The sequence below is a fragment of the Ochotona curzoniae genome, unplaced genomic scaffold (assembly GCF_017591425.1).
Source record: "Ochotona curzoniae isolate NIBS_2020 unplaced genomic scaffold, NIBS_Ocur_1.0 contig_605, whole genome shotgun sequence".
Classification (NCBI taxonomy): Eukaryota; Metazoa; Chordata; class Mammalia; order Lagomorpha; family Ochotonidae; genus Ochotona; species Ochotona curzoniae.
Window position 1 is genome coordinate 3,999,812 of NW_024466491.1, and position 23,534 is coordinate 4,023,345.

Here is a 23,534-nt window from a genome sequence, read left to right on the forward strand (position 1 = left end):
CTGAGCTTGAGATAGCGGGGAGCCCGAGTCCAAGGGTACCCCTACCCTAGAGCCTAACAGGAGACCCTCACTGGGCTGCCTGCAGTGTGGGGGCTGTGGGGAGTAGGGTGGGAGAGTAGTGTGTGGGAGGCGATGGTGTGCGTGGGGGGGGACATGAAGGAGATGCGTGTGTGTGTGTGGTGGGGGATCCAGGGATCGCAGTGACCCCCCCAGCCCCCAGTCCCACCTCTGTGGCTGTCCATCCACTCCCTGGACACCTCCTAAAACAAAGGCCTCTTTGTGGTCCTGCCCACTGGCCCTTTGCCAGCTGAATTCTTTGCGTGTTTCCTGAGCTCAAATCCCGGCTCCGTGGTCAGCTCCTCCCCCACCCAGCCTGCGGCCGGCCTGACTCCTGGTGGCCCAGCGCGGCCCCATTTCCTACCCTGCCTGGGCTCCACCCACAGTTGCCGTGTCTCTTGTGGATGGATCCTGATTTGGCGCTTACCTGTAACACCAGGCGTGGTGGTGGTGGTGATGGGTAACAACCGCCCGGTTGGTGTGTTAAACGCACCCAGGCATTGCGTGCCTTGCATGAGGAGCCATCAGGGACCAGTGTGGCTGCTCCCACACTGGAGGTGATCCCATGCATCTGTAGGGTTCAGGGGTTCTTCAGAGCCTGGGGTGGGTCATTTCCTGTCAGTGTCGTGTGTCCCAGTAATGGGGCCGGAATGGGGCCTGGGCCTGGGGACCTGGCAGCTCTGGGTGGGCCTCCACGCCAACTTTCCTGTTGCTTTTTTTCTTCTTCTGCAACAACAGCCAATTGGGGTAGGGGGTGCTGCTCTCCCCGGCTAGGGCCCCCCAGAAGGGTTCAGACTTCCAGGGGAAGAAGATTCTAGAATGTCTGCCAGCAAAAGCACACCCTTTAAGGGGTCCCACAGTCATAGAGTCATAGTCCTCACGAAGCCCCCAGGTCACCCCTGGGGCCTGCTCTATCACCTCCCCCAACATCCTCCCCCACCTCCTTGTGAAAAAATGTTCATAATTTGGAAAGAAAAGGAGCTTTTTTACAAGCTGGCGGCTCCGGGGGAACTTTCCATCAGTTCTTTCTGGCCTCGTGATGGGTGGGGCCCACTTTCCCTCTCGGCTATACCACTCCTGCTTTCTTCATAACGTCCCTTCCCAGCCCCAGTAGACACGCACCTCCTTTGGGAGACCTCTGGCTAGGGGGGTGGGGCCGTGAGATCCTGTCTCTGGAACCCCCTCAAGCCACCCCCCTGCATCTCCCCAACCAGGATCGGCCAGTCCAGATTGTCACTTGCACTTCCAGCTTCCCAAAGTCTGAACCCAGAACAGACCCTGCAGGCTGTCCTCCCCCAGGGCCTGCTCCGTGCTCTGCTTGCTGCTGCTGCTGCTGGTGGTGGGGGGCGGGGGGGGGGTCCCCAGGGCCTCAGGGCCTGGGGGTGGGAGAGCAGCCGCTGGGGAGGGAACCCGAGGTGTTGAGCTCACCACCTTGGCATCTACGCCCCCCCCCACTCTGGTGCAAGGGCCGGCCACACTCCCGCCAGCGCCTCACTCTCTAATAGCTTTTTAAGTCCAACCACATGTGTCTGCGGAGGAGCCGCCCCTCCCGGGGCCTGGATCCCCCCCGCCCCTCGCTCTTTCCCTTGGCTGAGACCACCCTCCACTTGGAGAGCCTTGGAGCTGGGGGAGGGGGCTGTCTCCTGAGAGCCCCATCTGTTTGCTCCAGGCCCAGCTGAACTGGAATGAGGCAGGCTGGTGCTATGGGCTCAGAGGGCTCCTGGGCAGTGTTGTGAGAGGTTAGCCCTGGCGTTGGGCTGTGCTCCCCGGCCCCCCTGGCCTCTGCTCTGCCCCCTCCCTCCCCCCAGGGTCTTCTGGGACCCTCTCTCTGGGTGTGGAGTCCTGATTCCACACCATGGGCCTGCCTCGCTCCTTCGCTCAGTCAGCTGGGCTCTGTACCATTGCCTGTCTCGGTGCACCTGACCTCGCTGGGGTGACCCCAGGATTGCCCCTGGGACTCAGGACACTTGCAACTCCCCATGCGTGCGTGCGTGTGAGTGGTCGTGGCGAGGCCCGTGGGGTGCGGCTTTGCAGGGGTGGGGGAGCCAGAGCTGAGAACCAATGGGCAAGCTGACTCGGGGTCCTAATGAAAAAATTGTTTCCAGCCCCGGCCAGTGTGCTGCTGCTGCCACCACAGGCCCCGCCCTTTAGGAGAAGGTGGGGCAGGGGTGGAGCGAGTAAGCCTGGCCTGTGCAGGACTCGGTACCCACCCCCCCCAACACACACACACACACCTTGGAGAGCTTCTGCCTCACGGGGAGTGGATGGCATGTGTGAGCTGCAGGGTTGGGTGCAGTTCGGTACCCACTGCTGGGTCCCTGGAAGACAGAGGGTCTGGAAGCGTGCCTTCCTTGCACTTGTAGCTGGCTCTGCTGCACGCTTGGAGCACCCACTGCATACAGAGGGGCTGGGGCAAGCTGGGCCCACCTGCTAGGCAGCGGGAACCAAGGGACACAGGGCCTCTGGTTAGTTAAGAATTTCAGGGTGACAGTGACCAAGGCCGTGAAGCTGTTCCTACCTAGTGGGCTTCTGTGCCACCCCCAGCGGACCAGGAAGCTGCTTCCCAGTGAGGGAGACCTGCAGAAACTTCTGGCTGACCTGGGACCCTGTTCTCTGTTAGCTTGGCCCTCCAAGATGACCGGAGACCACCATGCTGGGGGTGCAGGCTCTTGGGGAGGACGCAAAAGGAGAGGGGACCATTTTGTGCTTGATGACGGGACGCTGCTGGCTCATTGTCCAGTGCAGGAGGAGTCGGGGCACTCAAGCTGAGTCTCCCACGTGGACCCCAGGGGCCCTGTCACTCAGCCGTCACATCCCCACTGCCTCCCTGGCTCAGCGACAACGGCAAACTTGCCACCACCGACAACAGCTGAAGTAGAGCAAGCAACCCAGACGGGGTCCTGTGTTAAGACCTTGGCGGTCTCCTCTGGATCAAATGCCACCCCTGGGCCACATCTTAAGTGCATAGGGAACCTCCGGGTACCCTGAGGTGGGTGCACAAGAGGCTAGGCGGGAGGGCGGGGTGGAGGGAGGGACCAGGTTCTGCTGTCTGTGTGGAGTTGGGGCTAGCAGAGTGCTCAGAGGGAGGGAAGAAGGCAGGGACAAGGAAAGTACCCCATTGTCATCCCCAAATTACTGCCTGGGATGGCAGCGAAGGAGGCGGAAAGCCCACATTGTTTACTTAATTAAAAGTAAACAGCAATTTGCCGCTGCCAGCCTCCCATTAGCTGTGCGCAGAGCCCTCCACGCAAGCGGGAGATTGCCTTTTCGCTCCCACGGAGCCCCGCAGCCGGCTCCTGCTGCCCCAGCGCCAGCTCCCCGGGGACCTGGGCCTTCCCCTGCTGCTGCCCTCCAGGCTGAGAGGCAGGCTAACGAGAGAGATAGAGAATAAAAAATACCCAGTGATGTCTCAGAGCCTCGTGGGTCAGCAGAAGAGAAGCTGGCATTGGGTGGGCGCCGTGGGTAACAAGACAGCCCCCGGGGTGGCACTGTTGGGCCTGGCGGTGATGAGCAAGGCAGCACAAGCAGGGCAGGGGACTTTGGCCTCTGGAGTCAGATGCCACCGAGCTGGGCTGGGGTGAGGGCTCACCCCCCTCAGCACTACCTGCACCCCCCCGCCCCGGCTCCCTCTTCCCACCTGTGTCTTTTCCCATTGTAGCAGCTTTTAAATGTCCTTCTCCCATCTTTTTGGCCCTGCTCCCAGAAGGGGGCTTTTCAGGGCTCCTGGAGGGCTGGGGACAGAGGCGAGCTCTGAGGCCTGAGCAGGGAGGGACATGAGCTCATCCACAGTGAGGTGGCTTGAGACCGGGCTGAGCTGAGGAGCCCCCACCCCCACACACTCATGCAGCACCCCCTTCTCCAGGCGGGAATCATTCCCAGGGAGCTGGAGCTGGGGGCTTGGCGCATCCCCCCAGCATCCCCCACACCAGGGATGGCTGCAGGCTCAGGAACATTCCAGGAGCTCAACAAGGACTGGTGGTTTAGGGCTGAAGGGGCAGAGGCGAGGAGAGGCCAGGCAAGCCGGGCACCTGGGGCCCAGTATAGGACTGTGTCCTTTTGGTGGAGGTGGACGGGATGCAGCTGGCACTATTGTGGGCCCAGTCCCAGGGTTCCACTGCCCCAGAGCCCTGGCTGTGACTGGGCACCCCTGGGAGACCTACCCTCCCGCCGTCCATCCCGCACTATGAGGACCCACACGTCTGTGGCAGGCATACACGCACGCTCCCACGTCTGGCAGGTCCCAGGCCTCGGGGGTCTCACGTGCATGCGTACATAGAAAATTGGAGCCGTCTGTCCGGCGCGTAATTGAATTAAGGGCCTGGAGCTTGGCAGTACACCGCGTATCCGAGCTGCAGCTCCTCTGTCAGGATGCCTGTGATTCCAGCTGCTGCTCCCAGCTCCTCTGCTGGGGCCCTGCCCTCTTTTCCCAGCTCCAAGGCTGACCTGGGCCTGGGGGCGCGTGCCCCTGATACCTGCTCCCCCTCCCTCCCTTTCACCCCCTGGCTGCTTAGCTACTGCTGGTAGCAGGCTGGGGCCCCCAGGGGGTGGGGGGGCAGAGAAGGGCCCCCCTCTCCAGGAGGCCTGGGACTGTGTGGGGGTGAGAGCCAGGCCTCCAGGCCAAAGCACAGACCACCTAACCATTACTAGATGACAGGGCTTGGTGGGGGTGGGAAGTTGGGGTTCCCTACGGGTGGCAAAGAGATCTGTCTGTCCGTCCCCTTTCTCCCTTAGGGCCCCGGGTATGGCGCGGATGGCGGTGCCAGCCTCTGCCAGCCACCACCATCTGTTAGAAGCCCCCAACCCTTTTTTTTTTTTTCTGGAGCCAGACCAGCAGTTCTGTCCTCTCTTCCTTAGGGGACCAGGAGGGGTGAGCTCAGGTCTGGTTGTCCTCTGAGGGCAGCCCCAGCTCAGAGCCCAGGGGAAGGGGGAGCAGTAGCAGGAACAGGGAGGGGTGTGCCAGCCTTGCCTGCCAGGGCACCAGCTGCCAGCACTGCCATGTCCTCTGACGCCTGCTGTGTGCAGGATCTTCCCTTGTCCCTTCCCACCCCTGATCCACAGTGTGGGCATTGTACCTACCAAGGCAGGTACCCACAGGAGAACCTGGGGGAGGAGGGTGGAGAGTGCGCAAAGGGACCCAGCTACCCCTTTACCCTGGGGCAGAGAACTGGGGGGCCAGGAAAGCTGCCCAACCCTGTGAAACCCGCTGCCCAGGGTCAGGGGAGTGGGGGGCGGGCCTCACCTCGGCTAACCTCGGGGTAGAACAAAGGGGCCTTTCTCCTGCAGGCCGCAGGCTGGGGAGGGTGTGCCCGCCCGCCGGCTGCTGCTGCCCCTGCAGAGTGCAGGGTTTTTTTTTTTTTTTCTTTTTTCCCCCCCTTCCTGACTTTTCTTCATTTCTTTCTGGTTCCTGATCACCGCCTTTTAGCCTCAAGTTCTTTTGGCAGGAGGAAGAGTTAGAGGCGATCTTTCTTCTCAAGTATTTATCAAGTGCAGAAACAAAATTTGACAGCGTCTCCAGCGTGGGAAGAATATTTGTGTGTGAGGGGGGGTCTCCAGGACACGATGCCACACACTCCCCCACGCCTCGTGCGGAGGGGAGAGCTCCCTCCTAACGGGGGTCTCTCTGAATTACAACCCACCCGCTCCGCGCCCCAGCTCTGCACCTGGCAGGCGCCCCACCTCTTGCTCTCTCCTCGCAAGCTGTTCCTAATCAAACGCAAGGGAGAAGCTGAGCCCTCCCAGTGCGTCACGGGGTGTGCTTGGCAGGGGCCGCAATGGCACTCCGCTGCCTCGGGCAGCTCCTTGCCCGGTGCCCAGCCCGGGGTCCGAGCCGCCTGCCTCTGGCCAGGTCCTTGTCCTTATTGGTGATGGGTGTGCAGGGGCAACCCCCGACCCCTTGGAGCTGCCGGGCCCGGCCTCCCGTGCGCCATGCCCGCAGCCCTCCGAGGGCAGCTAGTGTTAACTCGCTGCGCCACCTAGCCGCGGCGCCGGAGAGTGCGCGCTGGCCGCTGGCCGCTGGCCGCTGGCCACAGCCCGCTGGCCCCAGGCCGCCTCCCGCCCCAGCTCCTTTTGCCAGTCAGGACATTAGGAGTGGGGGAGTCTGACACCTACCAGGCAGGAGGATATATATGACTCTGTCGGCCGTGTCTGCGATATTCGTCATCCTTATATATGCTGGGCACTTTACAGTGTGTAAAACTATCTCATCTTTTAGGAAAACATCCGAACTACCGGGTCACCTCTCACCAAGAGGTGGCAGAGACACACTGGGCTCCATTGGCACAGGTCTATGAGGTCATGTCCAGGCCATGGTGGTGTTGTCCGGGCCCTGCAGGAGGCCATCTGTGTGACCCAGCCCTGCCGTGGCTCTCAGGGGCTCCGGGTGGGAAATTTGAAGTCATGCCTTGTGTGGACAGCTATGGGTGGCGGCTACCTCGGAGCCCGCCCTTGGAGAGAACGTTTCTGTCCCTTCCTCTGGGCGGTCCAGCACCCAGTTAGGAAGCCAGCGTGCCCGGGCCTGTGCCCCGATCCCTGTTGAGCTGGCAGGTTTAGCTCTGTGTGGGGCGTGGGTGTTGAGCGCTGGGCCTACGACAAAGACGTTCTCTCCTCACTGGGCAACGTGCCAGCTAAGTGGGACTTCCCTCCGCCGGGTGGCTGGCCAGCGGATAAAAGGAGGAGGCTCCGAGGTCTCTTGCTGGAGGTGACCCAGCCCTACCAAAGCCTTTTTCCTCCTCGGGGGATGACGGCCCAGAGGGTGCTCTGGGGGTGGCCCAGCTGTGACCCTGGTAGGAGCAGTCTCCCTGAAGCATCTGATGGTGGAATTGGTGTTGCCTAGTCTTTCACTAACCAGAATCCATCTCTCCTCCCCTGACCCAGCCAGGTGGAGTCCCTGGGGAGGGCGGTGGAGAGAGCACATGGGGCTGGCAGGCAGGTGGCTTCTGCCTTACTCCTATGACCCCGTGGGGGTGGGAGACTTGGTGGGCTTTCTGGGCAGCGAGAGGCAGTTGCAAGTGGAAACGGGTGAAGCTACAAGAGTGGCGGCCGATGCTGCCCGCTGGCCCTTGTCCTGAGGGCTGGGAGGCAGCAACCTGCTGTGGGGGTGGGGAGGGGGGCCTCTTTTTTTTTTTTTTTTACTCCTTCCTCCTCTCTTCCCCGCAAGCGGAGGGGAAGCTATGTGGGGCTCTGCTGGGCTGCCCAGGCCGATGGGCAAGCAAAACTTTTTCAAAAAAAAAAAATTTTTTTTAAGGAATGTTTTTCCCCCTGCCCAGTTTCTGTCCCCCCAAAAAGAGAGAGCTCCACTTCTGTGCCTTGCTGGCCCCTCCGCTCCCCTTCCTGTCTCTCTCTCTGCCTGAATCAGAGCTGTCTGCATTTGAACCACTTTGCTGTGGGCCGCGACCCCCTCCTCTGGCATGCCTGTCTCCTCTTTGTCACCCCTCCTGCCTCCTTCCCCCCAAATCCTGAGTGTCCCAGGCATGCCCCCCAAGCGGCGTGGCCCCCACAGCCCCTTGTTCATCCCCATCTCATACCAGGTTGGGATGGGAGCCTAGAGGAGGACTCATTAAACCAAGGGCAAGTGTATTTGGGGGCTGGGGGGCAGGGTGATGCACAGCTTTGGGAGGTGGGGATGCTATTAATAGCAACAGGAGCAGCTGGGGGTTGGGGACGGATGTCTGGCCTGCCTGGCTGGCCTGGGCAGCTCCGAGGGCCAGAAAGGGCAGCGCTGGAAATAGAGGGAGTGGGGGCGGGGGCACCAGGGGCCGAGAGGTGTCCTGTGTTGTCAGCTTGTCATCAGATTGGGGCAGGAGACAGAAGCTTCAGGAGCTGGAAGTGTGGGGAGTTGCCTGAGCCCCCCACCATCATACAACTCCTGGCCCTGTTGGCTGTAGCTGCCGGCTGAGGCGCGACCCCCTGCTGCCAGGGGAAATGCCCGGCCGTAGTGGACCAGCACCTGTGTCTGGCATTCGCCACAGTCCGCCCCCAGAGCTGGCCTGGGCTCCTCGGGGTCCCAGGGCACGGATGCCATCTCTCCTGCTTTCATCCCCACTCACACTCCGCTGGCCACTGCACACCCAGGCCCTAACTCCCTGGCCACTCTGTGCACCCCAAGGGTCCGCCTCGGGCAAGACCCCGCATTCTGCAATCACAGATGGAGTGTGCACTCCTGCCACTAGGAAGCTGGGGAACCTCGGCCTCACTGGCATGGACAGGGGCATAAAGGTCACCTGGGATGGGGGATGCTGTGAGACCCACGCTCAGCCCCAACCTGGCCCTGATTGAGCATCCTGCATGCATTTCCAGTCTCTCCCCGCCCCTGGGATGCTGACAAGTAGTGTATTCTTCATCCCCAGGTGGGCCAGTGGGTTCTGAGGCACGGACACGTTAGGGCGTGGAGACCCGGGCATTGTCACTGCTGGCCACCCCCTTCTCTTTCCACCTCCTGTTTGCCTTGGGACCTCTGCAGCCCCAAGACACACAGAGCAGGGGAGGGGCTGAGAGGGGGCATCCCTCCACCTCCCTGGGGCCCTGCCCCTCCTTCAGCACTGGTATGGGGTCACCTCTTGTTCCTGTCTGCTCTGGGCTCTGCTCTGCTGGCAATCCCTAACTATAGGCACCCGGGACAGCCCCTGGTCCTGCTGCTGGGCCTGCACAGCTCCCAGCCTTGGGTAGGTCAGCACGTGCCCAGAGGCCCAATGGCATAGCCTGGCACTGCTCTGGCCGGGGTCTCACCTGTGAACTGCCAGGGCAGGCTGAGGACAGACAATGGGGCCTTGCCCGTCCTCCATCCACATGTGCCAGGGACATGGCGCTCCTCTCTCCTGTCCTGGCAACTTCTGATCACCCCCTGGGGAAATGGGACTCTGTGCCCAGGTCCTCCCCGCCTTCCGGCTTCTGCTGCTACTGCTCTGGGCCCGGATGCCATCTTCAGCCATCCTCCCTGGGTTTCAAGCAGGTGGTGGGGTAACACGTGCCAGGCAGGGAGTGCTGAGCACCTCACCCTCGGAGAGCTCCCTGCAGGGCCCGGCTGCAATGGGTTCAGGCACACACGCCCGTCCGTGTGTGAGGAAGGCAACCAGGGGCCAGGGGACTGGACGGCATGGGCTGGGGGTGTCCATCTGCCTCCATTGCAGGGTGGGGGTGGTCTTCTCCATCTGGACGCTGTCCGGGACTGAAGCTCTCAAGAAGAGAGCTATACCTGGCCTTCGCCCTCCTGGGTGCCAGGGCACTGGAGGACTCCTCTGTCGCTCCCCAAAGTGGCTGTGTAGCTCTTGTAGAGTTGCAGATGGAGGATGAACTGTGCTGGCCCTGGCTGGGTGGCGTCCCCATGACCTAATTTCTAGGTCCCCCCTCCATTGTCTGCCCTTGAGCTCGGGCCCCAGACTCCATCCCTTCCTCTTCCCCTCCCGCTCAGCCCCTCTGCCAGCACTCCCTTCTCGGAGCAGGTGTTTCAAGTCCCAGCTTGCAGAATCTGGAAGCCAGGACACATGTCTTGGGGCCCATCCCACCTCCCACCCACAGCTTCAGGGCTGTACCATCCGGCCAGCCTCCAGCTTCCAGGCCATGCCAGTGTCGAGGGATGACAGAGGAGGGAGCAAGCCTCAGGAGGTGCCCAGGGTGCGGCTGGCGGCGACCCTGGGGCGTGGAGGGATTTACAGAGGAAGGGCCCGGAAGCCCCTGGGCCTGGGCCCAGCCCCGCCTTCCTCTGCCCTCTAAATGCCCCATGTTCCCAAGGACAGCCTCCGTCCCCCGAGTGCCCTGCTTGCTCAGGCGAGGCGAGCCCCTGTAGGAGCCCCCATCCGTCCGTCCGTCCGTCCGCTGCTCCCCCTCCTCGGGGTGTCTCGGATTCGCAGACTTGGGTTTCAAGAAGCACAATGGCCGTATTCTCCAGCTCTGATTGCCACAGGCCCGGCCTGTGGTTCCCTTCGAGATAGAGTTTCCTGTGCCTTGGCCGCTCCGGAATCCCAGCGGAGGGGGGCCGGTGCTGGGGAGGGCCAGAGTGTCCCCTCCCATGAGAAGACGCTGTGACTGCCAGAGGCGCCCACACCTGTCTGTGGGGCTCTTGCCAGCCGCCCCCCATAGCCAGTCAGTTAAAGCCTGCAGTTAGGGGGGCTCCTCTCTGCGGGCCGTGGGGGTCCCCCCTCTCCTCCTCCCTCTGCCTTCTGACAGGGAGATGGGCTGGTGACACTCCCAACTGCTCCCAGGGCCAGGCGCCTCGCACAGCCCCCAGAGTGGGCAAAGTCGGAGGGGGCGGCCAGCTGCAGCCCCTTTTGCAGAACAAGTTTATTGCGAGTGGAGCCCGGGCAGAGTTGGCTACAAGGAATAGACATTCCTCCCTCACTTAGCGGGAGCCATAAATTTCCCCACCTGTAACTGGGGGGGAGGAATACACACACACATACACTCAAGTGTGTGCTTCATCCAGGTTTGGGTATTGTGCCAGGGGCTCGTCCTGGCAGCAGAGCAGGACCAGAAGAGGCCGTGTCCCACACACTCATGCAAGCAGGCAAAGTGACGGAGGAAGGATGGGGCAGCAGGAGCGAGGGCAGGACCGAGAGAGGGCAGCCGAGCTGCTGGAGCCAGGCTCGGGGCTCTGTGCTGGGCATGGCCCAGAACCCCAGCCGAGCCAAGTCCCATGGCAAAGGCCAAGCCACAGTCCAGGTTTGCCACCTGTAGGAGTCTACCCCACGGCCCGGATGCCCATGCCCGGGAGCAGTGGATAGCTCCAGGATCTCTGGGACCACAGGTACCACCAGCCAGACCCAAATGTACCTAGAATGTGCCCTTTCCTTCCCTGCCAACCTGGCCCAAGGAAGGACTTAGACATAAGCCCACCCGGGCATCCATAGCACAGGATGACTGCGCCACATGGAGACATTCTCCAGGCCTCAGCTTGAGGTGGTGCCACCGCCCTCTTGGTCCAGTCACCATTCACTCCAGGAACCCAGCAAAGGGGAGTGGGGATGGCAGCCTCCGGAGAGAAGGTGCCGGGTGGGGGCTACAGTTGCTTTGCCAGTTTCCATCAGGGTGGCTCTGAGCCAAGGCGGGTGCGGTTAGGGCCTCCACATCTCTGGCCATTACGCTGCAGAGAGAGGCTGCCAGGAGACGTGGCCCCAATGAAGACAGGCTAGCAGGGAGACAGCCTCGGGGTGTGGGCAGGCAGCAAAGGATAAGAAACAGCCCCGCACCTGCCTGCCTTGTGGCAGCCAGCGCCATCCCTGCCCCTCCACTGGCCCGCAGGCCACCAGCTGGCCCATTGTCCCCAGCGAGCACACACACACACATACACACGCACTGGAGCGGCTCCTTCATGCACACCGCGGCACAGCCTGCCAAGGGGGCCCGGCCACACTGGGCCTTGAGGCAAGGAGGGCAGAAGGGGGTGGCCGAGAACCGAAGCGCACAGGCCAAGCGGAGGCCCAGCCGGGTCCAGGAGGCTGCCCTCCACCTCCAGCTGGAGCAGGGAGCCCCCCACCCCACGTGCTGCCGCCGGTCCCCTCCCGTGCTGTTGGCAGTGGGCAGCGCAGGGCCTGTGAGCAGGAGATAAAGAGTTCAGGCAGAGGGGTTTTTCTCACTAACCGTGGATTTGTGTGTTTGTTCAGCTGGTGGCTGTGATAAGCCCCAGTTTGCCAGATAAAAGCCAGGCAGTCATGAGGCGGGGCCTGCCGGGGTTGGGTTTCTTGCCTCTGTCCCATCCGATCCTGATCCCCGGGTGGGCCTGAGCCCCCCAGGGGGTCAAGGAGCACCCACAGAGGACACAGCACCTCTGCCCCACTACCCCAGTGGTGACAGTCCAAGGCAACCCCAGAGTGTGGGTACGCTGTCGCACGGCTGGTTCACAGCCTCCCCCAAGGGCTTGGGCCACAGTGGCCTGCGTGGTTCCTGCTGCCTCCAGCTTAGAACCTCCAGCCTCCTTCCCACTGTGTCCACGGTCACCAGGTCCATACGGTCCCAAGGTGCCTGCCTACAGGGGTCAGGGGGCCCACTGTCGCTGAGCTAGCTAGCTGAGATCCAGGTCCAGCGGCCTTGTCACAGAGCCGGGGTGTCCCCAGGCCCGAGGCCTCGGCCCTCCTAGGGCCTTGCTTTACCAGCAGTGTCCCGGGGACTACCGGAGATCATGCCAGCCGTAGAGCTGTCCTCTTCTGCTTCCCCACCCCCTGCCCCACGCTCCGACCCCAGCCTGGGTCCAGATTTGCAGTGTGTCTGCCTTTTGTCCTGGTGCTGAGCTGAGCACGGCGGGGGCCGCGGGTGGAGGGGGGGACAGCTTTGTGGGACTGCTGGCTGCGGCCGCCAGCCATAAAATGGCTGCCAAGGTATAAAATGGCTGCCAGCAGCGCCAGGAGCAGCGCCTGGAGGCGCGTGGCAGCGGGCCTGGCCTGCGGGAGATGCCCTCAGCTGCTCGCTCCTGTGCACCGCGCCTGCTGGGCGGCCGGCACTGGCCTTTCGGAGCGGTGGCCTGGGTGAGAAGGGGTCCTGTCCGTTGCACCCCCCCACGCCAGAGGAGCCCCATTTGTCTCCTCTGCTTTGGCCACTGGCATATCTCCATGCCTCTGGCGCCTTTATGGTCCTAGGCATGTGCTGTGCACCTGGCTTGACTCACACACACACACACACACACACGCACACACAGAGCCCCTCCCACCTTCATGGCCTTTCACAGAGGCCAGACCTCCTGCCTACTCTCCCCAGTCCCCAGCTGGCCAGGTGTGGAGAGCATGGTGGAGATTGGTACCGTCTGTAGCAGAAACCCCCACCTCCTGGGCAGCAGGACCAGGGCCAAGTCCCTGGAGACACACCAACCGGGGCTCAAATCAAACCCCAGGGGACTAGGAATGGACAGAGGCAGCACGGTGACAAGGACAGCATGCCCAGGGCCGTCAGGACTGGAGAGGCCACCGTCCTGAGGTGCACACACACCTGTCCCAACAAGGCACGGAACCTTTGCCTCGTGTGCCTGCCGCTCTGGGGGCAGGTCGCAGCCACAGGGCCGGTACTGCCAACCTCAGACATGGCGGGGCACTCGGCTGAACCCCCTGGGTGGTGGGCAAGACCCAGGAGGCAGGGCCACCCTGGCCAGCTAGCACACAGGCGCTGAGGTTTTCAGAAGTCATCTCCAAAGTTGTTCCCCTACGCCCCAGCGAGCAGCTGAGCCTTTACCAAGCGCAACCTTCTTCCTGCCCCACTGCCTGTCCCGGCCTCCTCCGCCTGCCCTCCCCCCCACACACACACCCGCCACCTTCTCGCCAGCTGTCGTGCCCAGGCAGGCATTCTGGAGGTCTCTGTGGTGCCCCTGGCACACAAAGCTTCGAGGACCCCCGGGGGCGGGGGCGGGGAGGGACAAGGGGGCTTTCCCAAGCTCGGCGGAATGCTTTACACAAGCTTCTCCACCCTGCCCCCAGCGCTCTGCCAGCTCCTGGCGCACAATGGGCCCTTGTCTCGGGACTCCCTGCAAGTAGCTGTGCCACTGGGGCATGAGACGGCCCAGACAGGCGGGCACAGGGCGGGTGGCGGCAGTGGGGCAGGGCCCCTCCCCCTCCTCCCACCCCAGGGCTTGCCAGGCACTGCCTGCAAGCAGAAGGGTAAGGCAGGAGGAGGAGGGGCCCACGAGGTAACTTCCACTGAAGGTGACGGGACAGAGACGCTCCCCCCAGCGCCCCAGCATCCATCGCAACTGTACATGATGCTAGTCTGTTGCTGGCATCTTTGCCAGGGCACATTCATTTGCTCCTGACATTTGTGGGTCTGGAGAGATGAGTTTTGGTGGTCCCAGCCCAAGTCCTGGCAGGTGGCTGTGTGATTGAGAGACCTGGTGGCCCCCGGAGCCCGGGCAGCCTTGTGGCCCATGCACGTGGGAGGCCTTGATCTTGACCCAGCCTTTACTTTTGTGTCTCCTGTAGAATCCGGACAATCAGACAGCTCCAACCAGCAAGGAGACGCGGACATCAAACCACTGCCCAATGGTCAGTGCCTTTCCCCACTACCCTCCAACCAGAGGCGGCCGTGGGCATGGGATGGGGTTGGGGGGAGGTGGAGATTAGGAGGAGCAGGTGGGAAAGCCCTTCTCCCATTCATGGCCCTTTTCCTTTTGCAGGGCACTTAAGTTTCCAGGACTGCTTTGTGACTTCTGGGGTCTGGAATGTGACAGAGCTGGTGAGAGTGTCTCAGAGTAAGTGAGAGGCCTCCTGGCCGGCCGGGGTCACAGGGAAGGAGGTGGGACTCAGAGCTGCTGCGCTGTGGAAGGGAGCCCCCAGGACAGACAGAATCCAGAGCTGGGTAGACCAGCCTACCCCTGAACTTTACTGTTTAAGAGGAAAGAAAGACAGAGAGAGAGGGAGGGAAGGAGGGAGGGAAAGAAAGGAAGGACGGAAGGAAAGAAGGGAGAGAAGGGGGGAGAGAGAGAGGGAGGCAGGGAGAGAGGGAGGCAGGGAGAGAGGGAGGGAGGGAGGAAGAAAGGCAGAAAAGTCACAGGCCATCGCAGCCAGAGGAGATCTGCAGAGTAGCCCAGCTGCTCCCATCCCGGGGACACTTCCCCCCATCCCCACACCCCTTCCAGACCTCACCAGCCCCTCTCATTTTTCTCAGCTCCTGTTGCGACCGCATCAGGGCCCAACTTCTCGCTGGCGGACCTGGAGAGCCCCAGCTACTACAACATAAACCAGGTGACCCTGGGACGGCGGTCTATCACCTCCCCTCCTTCCACCAGGTGAGCCACAGCGCCGCACCCACCCCCCCCCCAAGCCCAGGCACCCGCCCCCCCATCTGTGTGCTTCTGCACACGCCCCCCCCTCACACACACACACCTACCGGGTGGCACTGGCTCAGAGGTGGCCTGAGCCCACGGCGCACCTGCTGGGCCCAGCCACCCCTAGTGCTGCCAGCTTTGTGTGGTCACGCACAGGGCTTGGCATGGGAAACAGAGGGTCTGCAAAGCTGACGGTGGGCGGGGGAATGGGCGCTGACATCTGAGCCCAGGCACTCTGGGCAGGGGTACAGGTGGCTGCAAGAGGCAAGGAGAGACCTCTGGTGGTGAGGAAGCTCTCAGACTGCAGCCTGGGGTCGGTGAGGGCAGCCAAGGGTCCTGAGCAGGGCAGGGGGTTCTAGAAAGCTCCTTCCAGCAGCACCGTGCACACCCATGGGCAGCTCAGGAGGGCTTTTCCTCCCAGCTGGAAGCAGAGAAGGGCTTGGCCCTGACATTGGTTAGGGGCTGTGTGGACAGGAAGGGACGGAGCCGAGGGGTGCTTGGGCAGGTGGAGATGGGGTCACACCTGTCAGGACAGGGTCAGGTCCTGACACGTTGTCTAACCCTTGGGCGTCTATGTTGACTGTGAGGTTTGGGTGTTTACAAAAAGTTGCTTTCAGTATTGTGTTTTGTGTTGATGACTGAGTCTTGTGGCACCCCGTGACCTTTCTTGTTCCCACAAATGTTTCACTCACATCACCCCGGCTCTGGGGGCTGATGAGCCTGGGAGTTAGGTGGCAATCCTGCCCTACTCTTGGCCATGGGCAGCGTGGGGCACCTTGGTATCAGGGGCTGGGGGAGAAGGTGCAGCTTCGAAGCCTTCTCTCTCCATAGGATGGGATGGCCTGGGCCTGACCTCCCAGGGGTCTTCAAGGAGCTCCTGGAAGGCTGTGGTGGTTAGCCCACGAAGCTTGAAGGGCTCTGGAGCCTGGGCGCCCCTGACCTTTCCCTTCCTTCCCCAGCACCACCAAGCGCCCCAAGTCCATTGACGACAGTGAGATGGAGAGCCCTGTTGATGACGTGTTCTACCCTGGGACAGGCCGCTCCCCGGCGGCTGGCAGCAGCCAGTCCAGTGGTTGGCCCAACGATGTGGATGCAGGTATGGCTGTTGCCAGGTGCCGACCCAGGCAGTGGGGTGGCTGGAGCCTCCCACTGGCTTGCTGCTGTTGGGTAGTGTGCCCCGTCTGTCCATTAGTCCATCCATCTCTCATCTCCCAAAGTTCCCCGTGTGTATAACAGGCAGCTGAGGTGAAGGGTTGGGTCCTGGGTGTGGCCCATATGAGGCAGAGGGGCCAGCAGATGGCTACCTTTGCCCTGCCCTCCCGGCCTCGCTGTTGGGTTAGTCCTGTCCACTGTGGGATGCTGAGCACGCAGCCCTGGTCCCTACCTACCCCCACCAGACGCCAGGGGCAGACCTCTCACGCTCAGCCTTGATGACCAAGGTTGACTTGGACACTGCCGAATGTCGCAAGGGAGGACCAGCCTTGGGGACTGACCCAGCTTTGAAGAAAGGCTGAGAGTCCAGTGAGGAGTGGGCATAATTGTGCCCTGATCAGGGGAGCGGGGGGCTCTTCCCAGGCCCCTCCAAACACTTCCTTTCTGCCCACCCACCCATCTCCGCCTCCCACTGTGACAGATGTGGGCAGACTGGGCAGCCCTGTGGAAAGAGAGTGCACGTTTCGGGATGTGTGTGCCTGGGTGTGAGCCCCGAGAGGGTGGCAGCACCAGGCTTCTGCCTGTGTGTACCCCGCAGCTATGGGGGTATTGGGTCCACGCTTGGCAGTTGTGCACAGTGGGTGTGCTGGGAACAGGGGGTCAGAGTTGATGGCGCCTCATCTGGCGTTTTCAAGAAGTGCCCTTGTCCTGTATACGGGAAGGGCCAGGTGGACAAGCAGTGGGGGTGGGAGGAGCGCTGCGTGCTCCCGTGTTACCCCAGAATGAAGGCAGGCACTCCAGCTTCTGCTGGGGGAGCAGGAGGAGGACTCACCTCCAGACCCACGCTGAGGAAGTAGGACTCGAGACCCCACAGCTCCCAGCAGAGACACCCCCCACCCCCCAGGAGCATGATGCCTGGTGTGGCTCTGAGGGACCCGCTCTCAGGGTCACCTCTTTGTGGCAGCAGGGACCTGGGTTGGTGTGGTCCTCGGGCCTCGGTCAGGGGGACCCCTTTCTGCAGTGACAGCCACCAGGCTGCCTCCAGGGCTGCAGCTGCCCCTGGCTGGACCTAACTGCTAAAGATCCCTCCTCGCCTGGGCGCCCGCGCACGCTCACGCTCCTCTGTTGGCTGTCTGCTCTTGCACCTGCCATCTCTGCTCCTTCCAGCAGTCCTGCCACGCACGGCCCCCACAAGTCCTCCTGCAGCTCCCCGCCCCTCCCCCCGCCTCCCCCTCTTCCCGGTCCCTCGTTCCCCTCCCCCCCACCCTCGCCCCGTGTGCTGTTTCCCTGGGCTGCGACAAATCGCCAATTAAGCAGCCCAGCTGCAGGATGAGGAACAGCTGGGAAGGCACTGTGCGGGCCGCGGGGACAGCTGTGCACAGCCGGTGGGGCGCTCCCCCCTCCCCACCGTGCCAGCTATCAGGTGGCACCCAGCTGCTGCCAGATAACACCTCTGCTGGCGCGGGGAATTTGCCATTCTCCCACCTCTTCCCTCCACCGAGAGGATGGCTCCCGTTCCTCGGCAGCCTCTCTCCCTGCCCACCCCAACACCCCCAAACTGACTCCTCAAGGAGGGCTGCTCCAAGGAGGTCTGCCCTGATCCCACCTCACTGTCCCTGAGGGAAGCTCACCATGGGACCTTGGGTTGGCCCAGCCTCTTGGGGACCCTGAGCCCACCAGGCCGAGGTGACTTTGGCTGGCGATGGGTCTCCTGCCAGGTGTCTTCCGGGCCCCTCCCATCCCACGGCAGCCTCCAGGGCCCTAATCTTCTTGGACAGCCTGTCCCTGCAGGCATGCCCCTCCCACCCACACCATCCCATCCCCAAGCTGGCACCCTGGTGGGAGGGGGGAGAGGAGGCCCTTCCTGCATTGCTCCCCCTGCAAACCCCCTTCCCTACCGCACATACCTCCCCACCACGCCCCCGACACAGCCACTGCCCACCTGCCCACCCGCATACAGGGCCTGCACACCAAAAGGGGGCAGGAGGGCTGGCCCGTGGAGGCAGGGGCGGCTGGGGGCGGGGGGGTACCTAGGAACTAAAGGCTAAGCTGCTGGCTTCCCGCCACCACCACCACCCCATCCCACCCCTGCTACCGCCAGAGCCGGGCTAAACCCGCCCTGTGTTGCTGCTTCCCCCCCAGGCCCGGCTTCTCTTAAGAAGTCAGGAAAATTGGATTTCTGTGGCGCCCTCTCCTCTCAGGGCAGCTCCCCGCGCATGGCTTTCACCCACCACCCGCTGCCTGTGCTTGCTGGCGTCAGACCAGGTGAGCCATGGGGGGGCCTCCGGAGGGGGGCAGGCGGGGAGGACAGGCAGCCTGAGCTCCCCAACCCCCCACAAACGCAGGGGGCTGCGCGCGTGCGTGCAGCAGCAGCAGCAGCAGCAGTGGGCTGGCACAGAGTGGTGCCCCCCCCAAACCTCTTCCTGCCACTCACTCACTCACTCATGGAGGGCCAAGCCTTGCCCACGCCCAACCCCAGGCTGCTTCTGGAGCACCCTGTCCACTTGCTTCTCACTCCGGATGTGCAAGTGTGCCTGGCCGCTGTGTGCAGCCCCAGGCTGGACCCCCAGACCTCTTGCAATCTGCCCTCAGACCATGGAGACCTCTGGAGCTCAGGCGTGGGGAGGGGACAGAGGCCTCTCTCTCCCACCAGCTTCAGCCGCTTTGTCCCAGCTGCCAGCTGAGCCCAAGGCTTGAGCCAAGCTGGCGTAGAGAGCTCTTGCGGTGTGTCCCGGAGCAGGCAACCGACTTCTCTGGGCTGTCCTTTGGGACAGGGTCCCCTCCCCTCTGCAGCCCCATCCTGTGTCTGGACTGAGGACCCCCTAGAGGTGTCTGGGAGGCCTGGGCAGCTCACCCCTCCATCTCAGCCCTCCCTCCCTCGCTTGGCACCCATCGGGCCACAGGAGGCCTAGTGTTTCTTTGGACACGGCCCTGTGGCGGCCTGCGGTCTCCTGGGTTCTCCCATAGAACACAGAGAACGGAGAGATTTACCTCCCCGCTTCCTTCTTGGGGCCCCCAGGCAGCTGGCTGGCCGGGGCAGGGCCCAGTGGTGGCCGCAGTCAGGCAGGGCGGGGAGCCCAGGTCCCATGTGCGCAGGCAGCAGGAGGGCGGCTCGCTGCGGCTGCTGCTCAGGCCCGGGCTCCGTTTTTATGAACTCCAGAAAGAAGCCAAGTTTCCCCAGCCCCCTAATGAAACCAAGAACCGGCTGATTGGAAACAGACAGGGCGGGCGGGGAGGACACAGCTCTGGGCCGGCAGCGCTGGGGCCAGTGCTGGGGTGGAAATCGCATGTGTGCGGGCCGCGGGGTGGGGCGCTCCGGAATGCAGCCTGCGTGCTGGTGGCTGCGTGGGCGCCCTCGGGACACGCATGTGCATGTGTGTGTGGAGTGTTTCTCCTGTCCCGCTCAGCCAGAGCCCCATGGAGCAGACTGCTGCGTCTCGCCATACACGCCCCCAACCCCACTTCCCCAGGCTCGCACCCAGGCAGAGCCCAGGCAGACGCAGGTGCAGAGACCCAGTCTAGAAAACACACACACACACAGCGTGTGTGGGGAAGGGCCTGATGAGCGGCCCACCACTTCAAAGGATCTTACACCATGATGACATCTGACCCTGCACTGGAGTGACCCTGCCCATCTGCCCCACTTGAACCCCAAGGCTGGCTCCCCTCAAACTGTCCTTAGCCAAGCGGCTGGTCTGAAGGTCCTAGTTCGCCACTGTGTTCTGATTCTTTAATATATATATATAGAGAGAGGATCCGTGTCTTTCCGGCCTCACGCCAGTTAAGCCCTGTTCTCCCTCCTCCTCTGGCGTTGCAACCCTGAGCCCTCCTACCCTGCTCCTCCTCCAGCTTCTCCTTTAACCCTTTAACCCATCATTTTCCTTCTGTGCCCACAGGCAGCCCCCGGGCCACGGCGTCAGCCCTGCACTTCCCCTCCACGTCTATCATCCAACAGTCGAGTCCGTACTTCACGCACCCGACCATCCGCTACCACCACCACCACGGGCAGGACTCGCTGAAGGAGTTTGTACAGTTCGTGTGCTCGGATGGCTCAGGCCAGACCACCGGACAGGTGAGTGCTGGGGGCCCCAGGAGCCCTGCGGCGGCCTCATCTCTGCGTCTCTCTGTCCGTCTCTGTCTTGGGAATCACAGCGGGGTGGGGGAAGGAGGTGGGGGAAGGCTTGAGAGCTTGGGCCCCTCGTGGGGCCGGAGTGGCAGCAGAGAGTCTGTCGGTACAGTCTGGCGGATTTTCGGGGTCTGCAGGTACTGGCCTCACGCCGTTGGTCCTGTGTGTCATGGTCTGTATGGGGTCCGTGGTAGGGGCGCAGCGGCCACTGGGTCCTGCCTCCTTAATTGGACTCCTTGTCCACCCCCCTTCACCTCGTTCGAACCAAGTCCATTACTTCGCTTAAACCTTGGGGATGCAAGGACTTAGCTGGGACTCCAACAGGCGTGTGTTCGCTGGGGGCTGATCGTGGCCTGTGGGGTAAGACCATGCTGTGCAGCATCACCTCCATCCCTGGAGCCCCCGCTCCCCGAGCCCCGCTGGCCACAGACACTGCACACGCATCCAGACCGCCATGTGCCCGCCGGGTGTGTGGGGATGCCTCCTTGTCCTTTCCCTGGGGCTGGCCTGGAGAGTACTGTTGGCAGAGGGGTTCCAGTCCCAGAGCGAAGCTTCTGCTCCGGGTCCCTAGGAGGCAGACGGCAGCGGCGGCCAGCCCTCGGTCTAGCCTGCCTAGCCGGGCAATCTGTTAGACAAAGCAAGACTATGCGTGGTGATGGCTCTGCCGTCCTGGCTCAGTCTCTGGGGGTCTCCTGCTGCGACACGACGTTCTCTAGAGCCCTCCCCGGCTGTCACCAGCCAGCCATTGCAGTGGGGAAGCTGCGACGGACTGGGCAGGGAGGATGCTCTCATGGCCGTGCTGAGGAGAGGCGTCCCAGAAGCCCAATGGCAGAGGCATGCCGGGAAGAGCTGCCAGCTGCCTTCTGCCACTCTGCCCGGTGCTGTCTGGGCAGCCCGCACATGGCGGACATCTCCCCAGTCTGCAGCTTCTTGCTGTGCCCTGGGCCCTCCTTCCTGCCTTCCCTTCACTCCCTGCTCCCCCTGGTCTCCCTTCCCGGCCCTGCAAGGGCATCTCCTGGTAGCTGCACATCTCCTTGGGGGCGTACCATGGCCTTGCCCACCTCTGTGGGCTTGGGGCTGGGGCTGGGAGGATGGATGTGCCCTGGTAACCATCGCGCTTGGTACAGCACTTACAGCAGAGTCCAGGACAGCTGCAGACCCTGCCCTGGCCCCCAGAGCCCTGGGGTCAGGGATGTGGAGCAAAGGGGCCAGTCATACCTCATACTGGTGGCAGCCAGGTTTCAGAGCCAAAAGGAAAGGGGGCTGCGGACCAGGGGAGCCCAGGAGTGTAGTCTTATGACTCTGGGGGAAAGCCAGGCGGGATCTCACCCGTTTCAGTTCTCCAGGAGGACAGGATCTCCTCTGGCTAGGTAGGCAGAGGCCGGCGGAATTGCGCAGCTGGGTGCAAGCTGACAGCCCCCAGCAGCCTCCTCGTCCCCTGTCCCCTTATGGCACAGGTTGGAGAGAGCAGCTGGGGGCTCCTCGGGGAGCTGTGGGGCGCCTAGCTTCCGCAAGGCACCAAGGGGCAGCACCTCCTGTGAGAGAGGCCAGTGCATGGGCACAGAGAGAGCCGTTGGCCAGGAACTGTGGTCCCAGGCTCTGTTCACCCACGGCGCCTGGGAACATAAGTCTTACCTATGCCTTTAGCAGTGGAGCTTCTGATCGCACAAGGCTGGGGCTGGGCCCAGGGCCACCTTGCTTCTTCCAGGCTCCCAGCTGCTGCTGCTGCAGATTGGGGAACCCTACTTTGATCTGGAGCCCAGATGAGTAAGTCCCTAACCTCTCTAAGAATCTGATGTCCCAGGGGGAAAAAATAAAAACACCTGCGTAGTGAAATGTCACAGACACGTGTAGAAGGGTCTGCAGGCAGCTCGCGTGGCTTGTCTCGTAGCCGGGGGTGGGTGGGGGCAGACACTCGTTTAGAAGCCAGACAATCGTGAGCCAGTGGATACACCGCTGAGAATACGAAGGAGGAAGAGGAAATGTGACTGGCTGTGCGAAAAGGGACCGCCACGTGAGAACCCACAGCGTGCTCGCAGGGCCTTCCGGCACAGCAGCCTGGAGGAGCCAGGCAGACCTTAGGGAACCTGGGGCTGTGACAGCCAGCTTCCAGGTGTCTGTCACCCTGGTCTGTTTGAGTTGGGAGATGCTGCGGAATCATGGGGACTTACCCCTCGAGGCGACACAGGCTGGGACGGGGGGCTGCCCCACGTCAGGGGCTGCTGGGAAGGCCTCTGGGTCCCCGCCCACCAGGCAGAGGAGATGAAGGCATGATCTGTGATGGGAGATGAAACAGGTGCTGGCCAGGCCGTGCAGCCCCAAGGGGAGATATCTCCACTGACTCGCGGAGGGAACCCGGAAGAGGAGCGGTGTCAGGAAATTCATGGAAAACAGAACCGAAAGTGCATGTTCATTGCAGTGGGAAGAGTTCTGAAACTCGGGCTTAGATGTTTGGATAAAACACCTCTTGGGTGTTGGTTGAGGAGAATGTCCGCAGGGGCCACCGTGGAGCCTGTGGCTTCCGGAGGATGATCGGATGGGTCCTTGAGCACGTCAGCGAGGCTGGGCAGGCCAGGGGCTGCAGGCTGCAGTGGCTTCCGTAGGGGTCATGGGTGCCAGGAAGCAGCAAGGCACGGAGTGGATCCCCAGGAGCTGCCATCTGCTGAGCAGACCCCAAGGAACATGGGCAAGGGTCTGCCAGGCATGGAGGAGCCTGCAGGGAGCAGGTGCACGGGTGGTACTGGCAACCTGTGTCCCGGGCACCATAGAGCGGTGAACCCGTTTGGTCTTCACCCTCTCTTGAGGCCTGTAGCATCCGAGATCCTCGGCTGGCACATACGGACACTGCCAGTGTTGGTGTGGTGGATGGAGTGTGTGAGCAGAGGGCTACTGCCGTGCAGGGTGGTTGCAGGGTCCGACCTTGGGTGTGAAGCAGCGTGGGCACCGTGGGCATCAGGGTTGCAAGCCAGAGCCTCACAACCTCACCCAGGCAGGAGCAATGGACTTATTGGAACCATCCTGAGCCAGAGGGACAGGGGCTCAGCCAGCCAGCAGCAGTTTGCCTGCCCAAACCAGAGGCAAGCTGCCTGGAGACAAAGCAGCACTTGTGTCCTCGGAGGCCTGACCGTGGAAAGCCAGGTACACGGCGTGGAGGAGGAAGCTACAGGTTGGGGCACAGAGTGGAGATGCCATGGCAGCCGACAGGCTCACACAGGAAACACTTCCTGAAGACCCTAGTGACCCCTCAGCCCAGTGCCAGCCCCCCTGGCTCCAGGTGCCCGCCCAGGCTGTGGGGCCAGGTGCATGCTGGAATGGGGACAGGGGACAACATGCAGGTGTGTGAGGCCGGAGGTGGTCTGTCTCCTGCCACTGCAGGAGTGATAATGGTTGTAGGTGAGGCTGCGCTTACAGCTCGGTGGCACATTTTTGCTATTGTTTTTGTTTTGTTTTGTTTTGCTTTTTGCT

General features: G+C 62.5%; 1 protein-coding gene across 7 annotated transcripts in view; it reads left to right on the forward strand.

Moving 5' to 3' along the window:
- Positions 1–23,534, forward strand: part of NFIX (nuclear factor I X) — a 52,422-nt gene that overhangs the window by 22,793 nt on the left and 6,095 nt on the right. For 6 of the 7 annotated variants that reach the window (XM_040990821.1, XM_040990817.1, XM_040990820.1 and 3 more), the window contains 6 exons: positions 13,947–14,009; positions 14,141–14,215; positions 14,632–14,752; positions 15,751–15,887; positions 18,086–18,208; positions 19,840–20,015. In XM_040990821.1, the coding sequence (XP_040846755.1) occupies positions 13,947–14,009; positions 14,141–14,215; positions 14,632–14,752; positions 15,751–15,887; positions 18,086–18,208; positions 19,840–20,015 (695 nt within the window). The remainder of the gene's footprint in view (positions 1–13,946; positions 14,010–14,140; positions 14,216–14,631; positions 14,753–15,750; positions 15,888–18,085; positions 18,209–19,839; positions 20,016–23,534) is intronic. The other variant, XM_040990823.1, reaches the window with a different exon arrangement.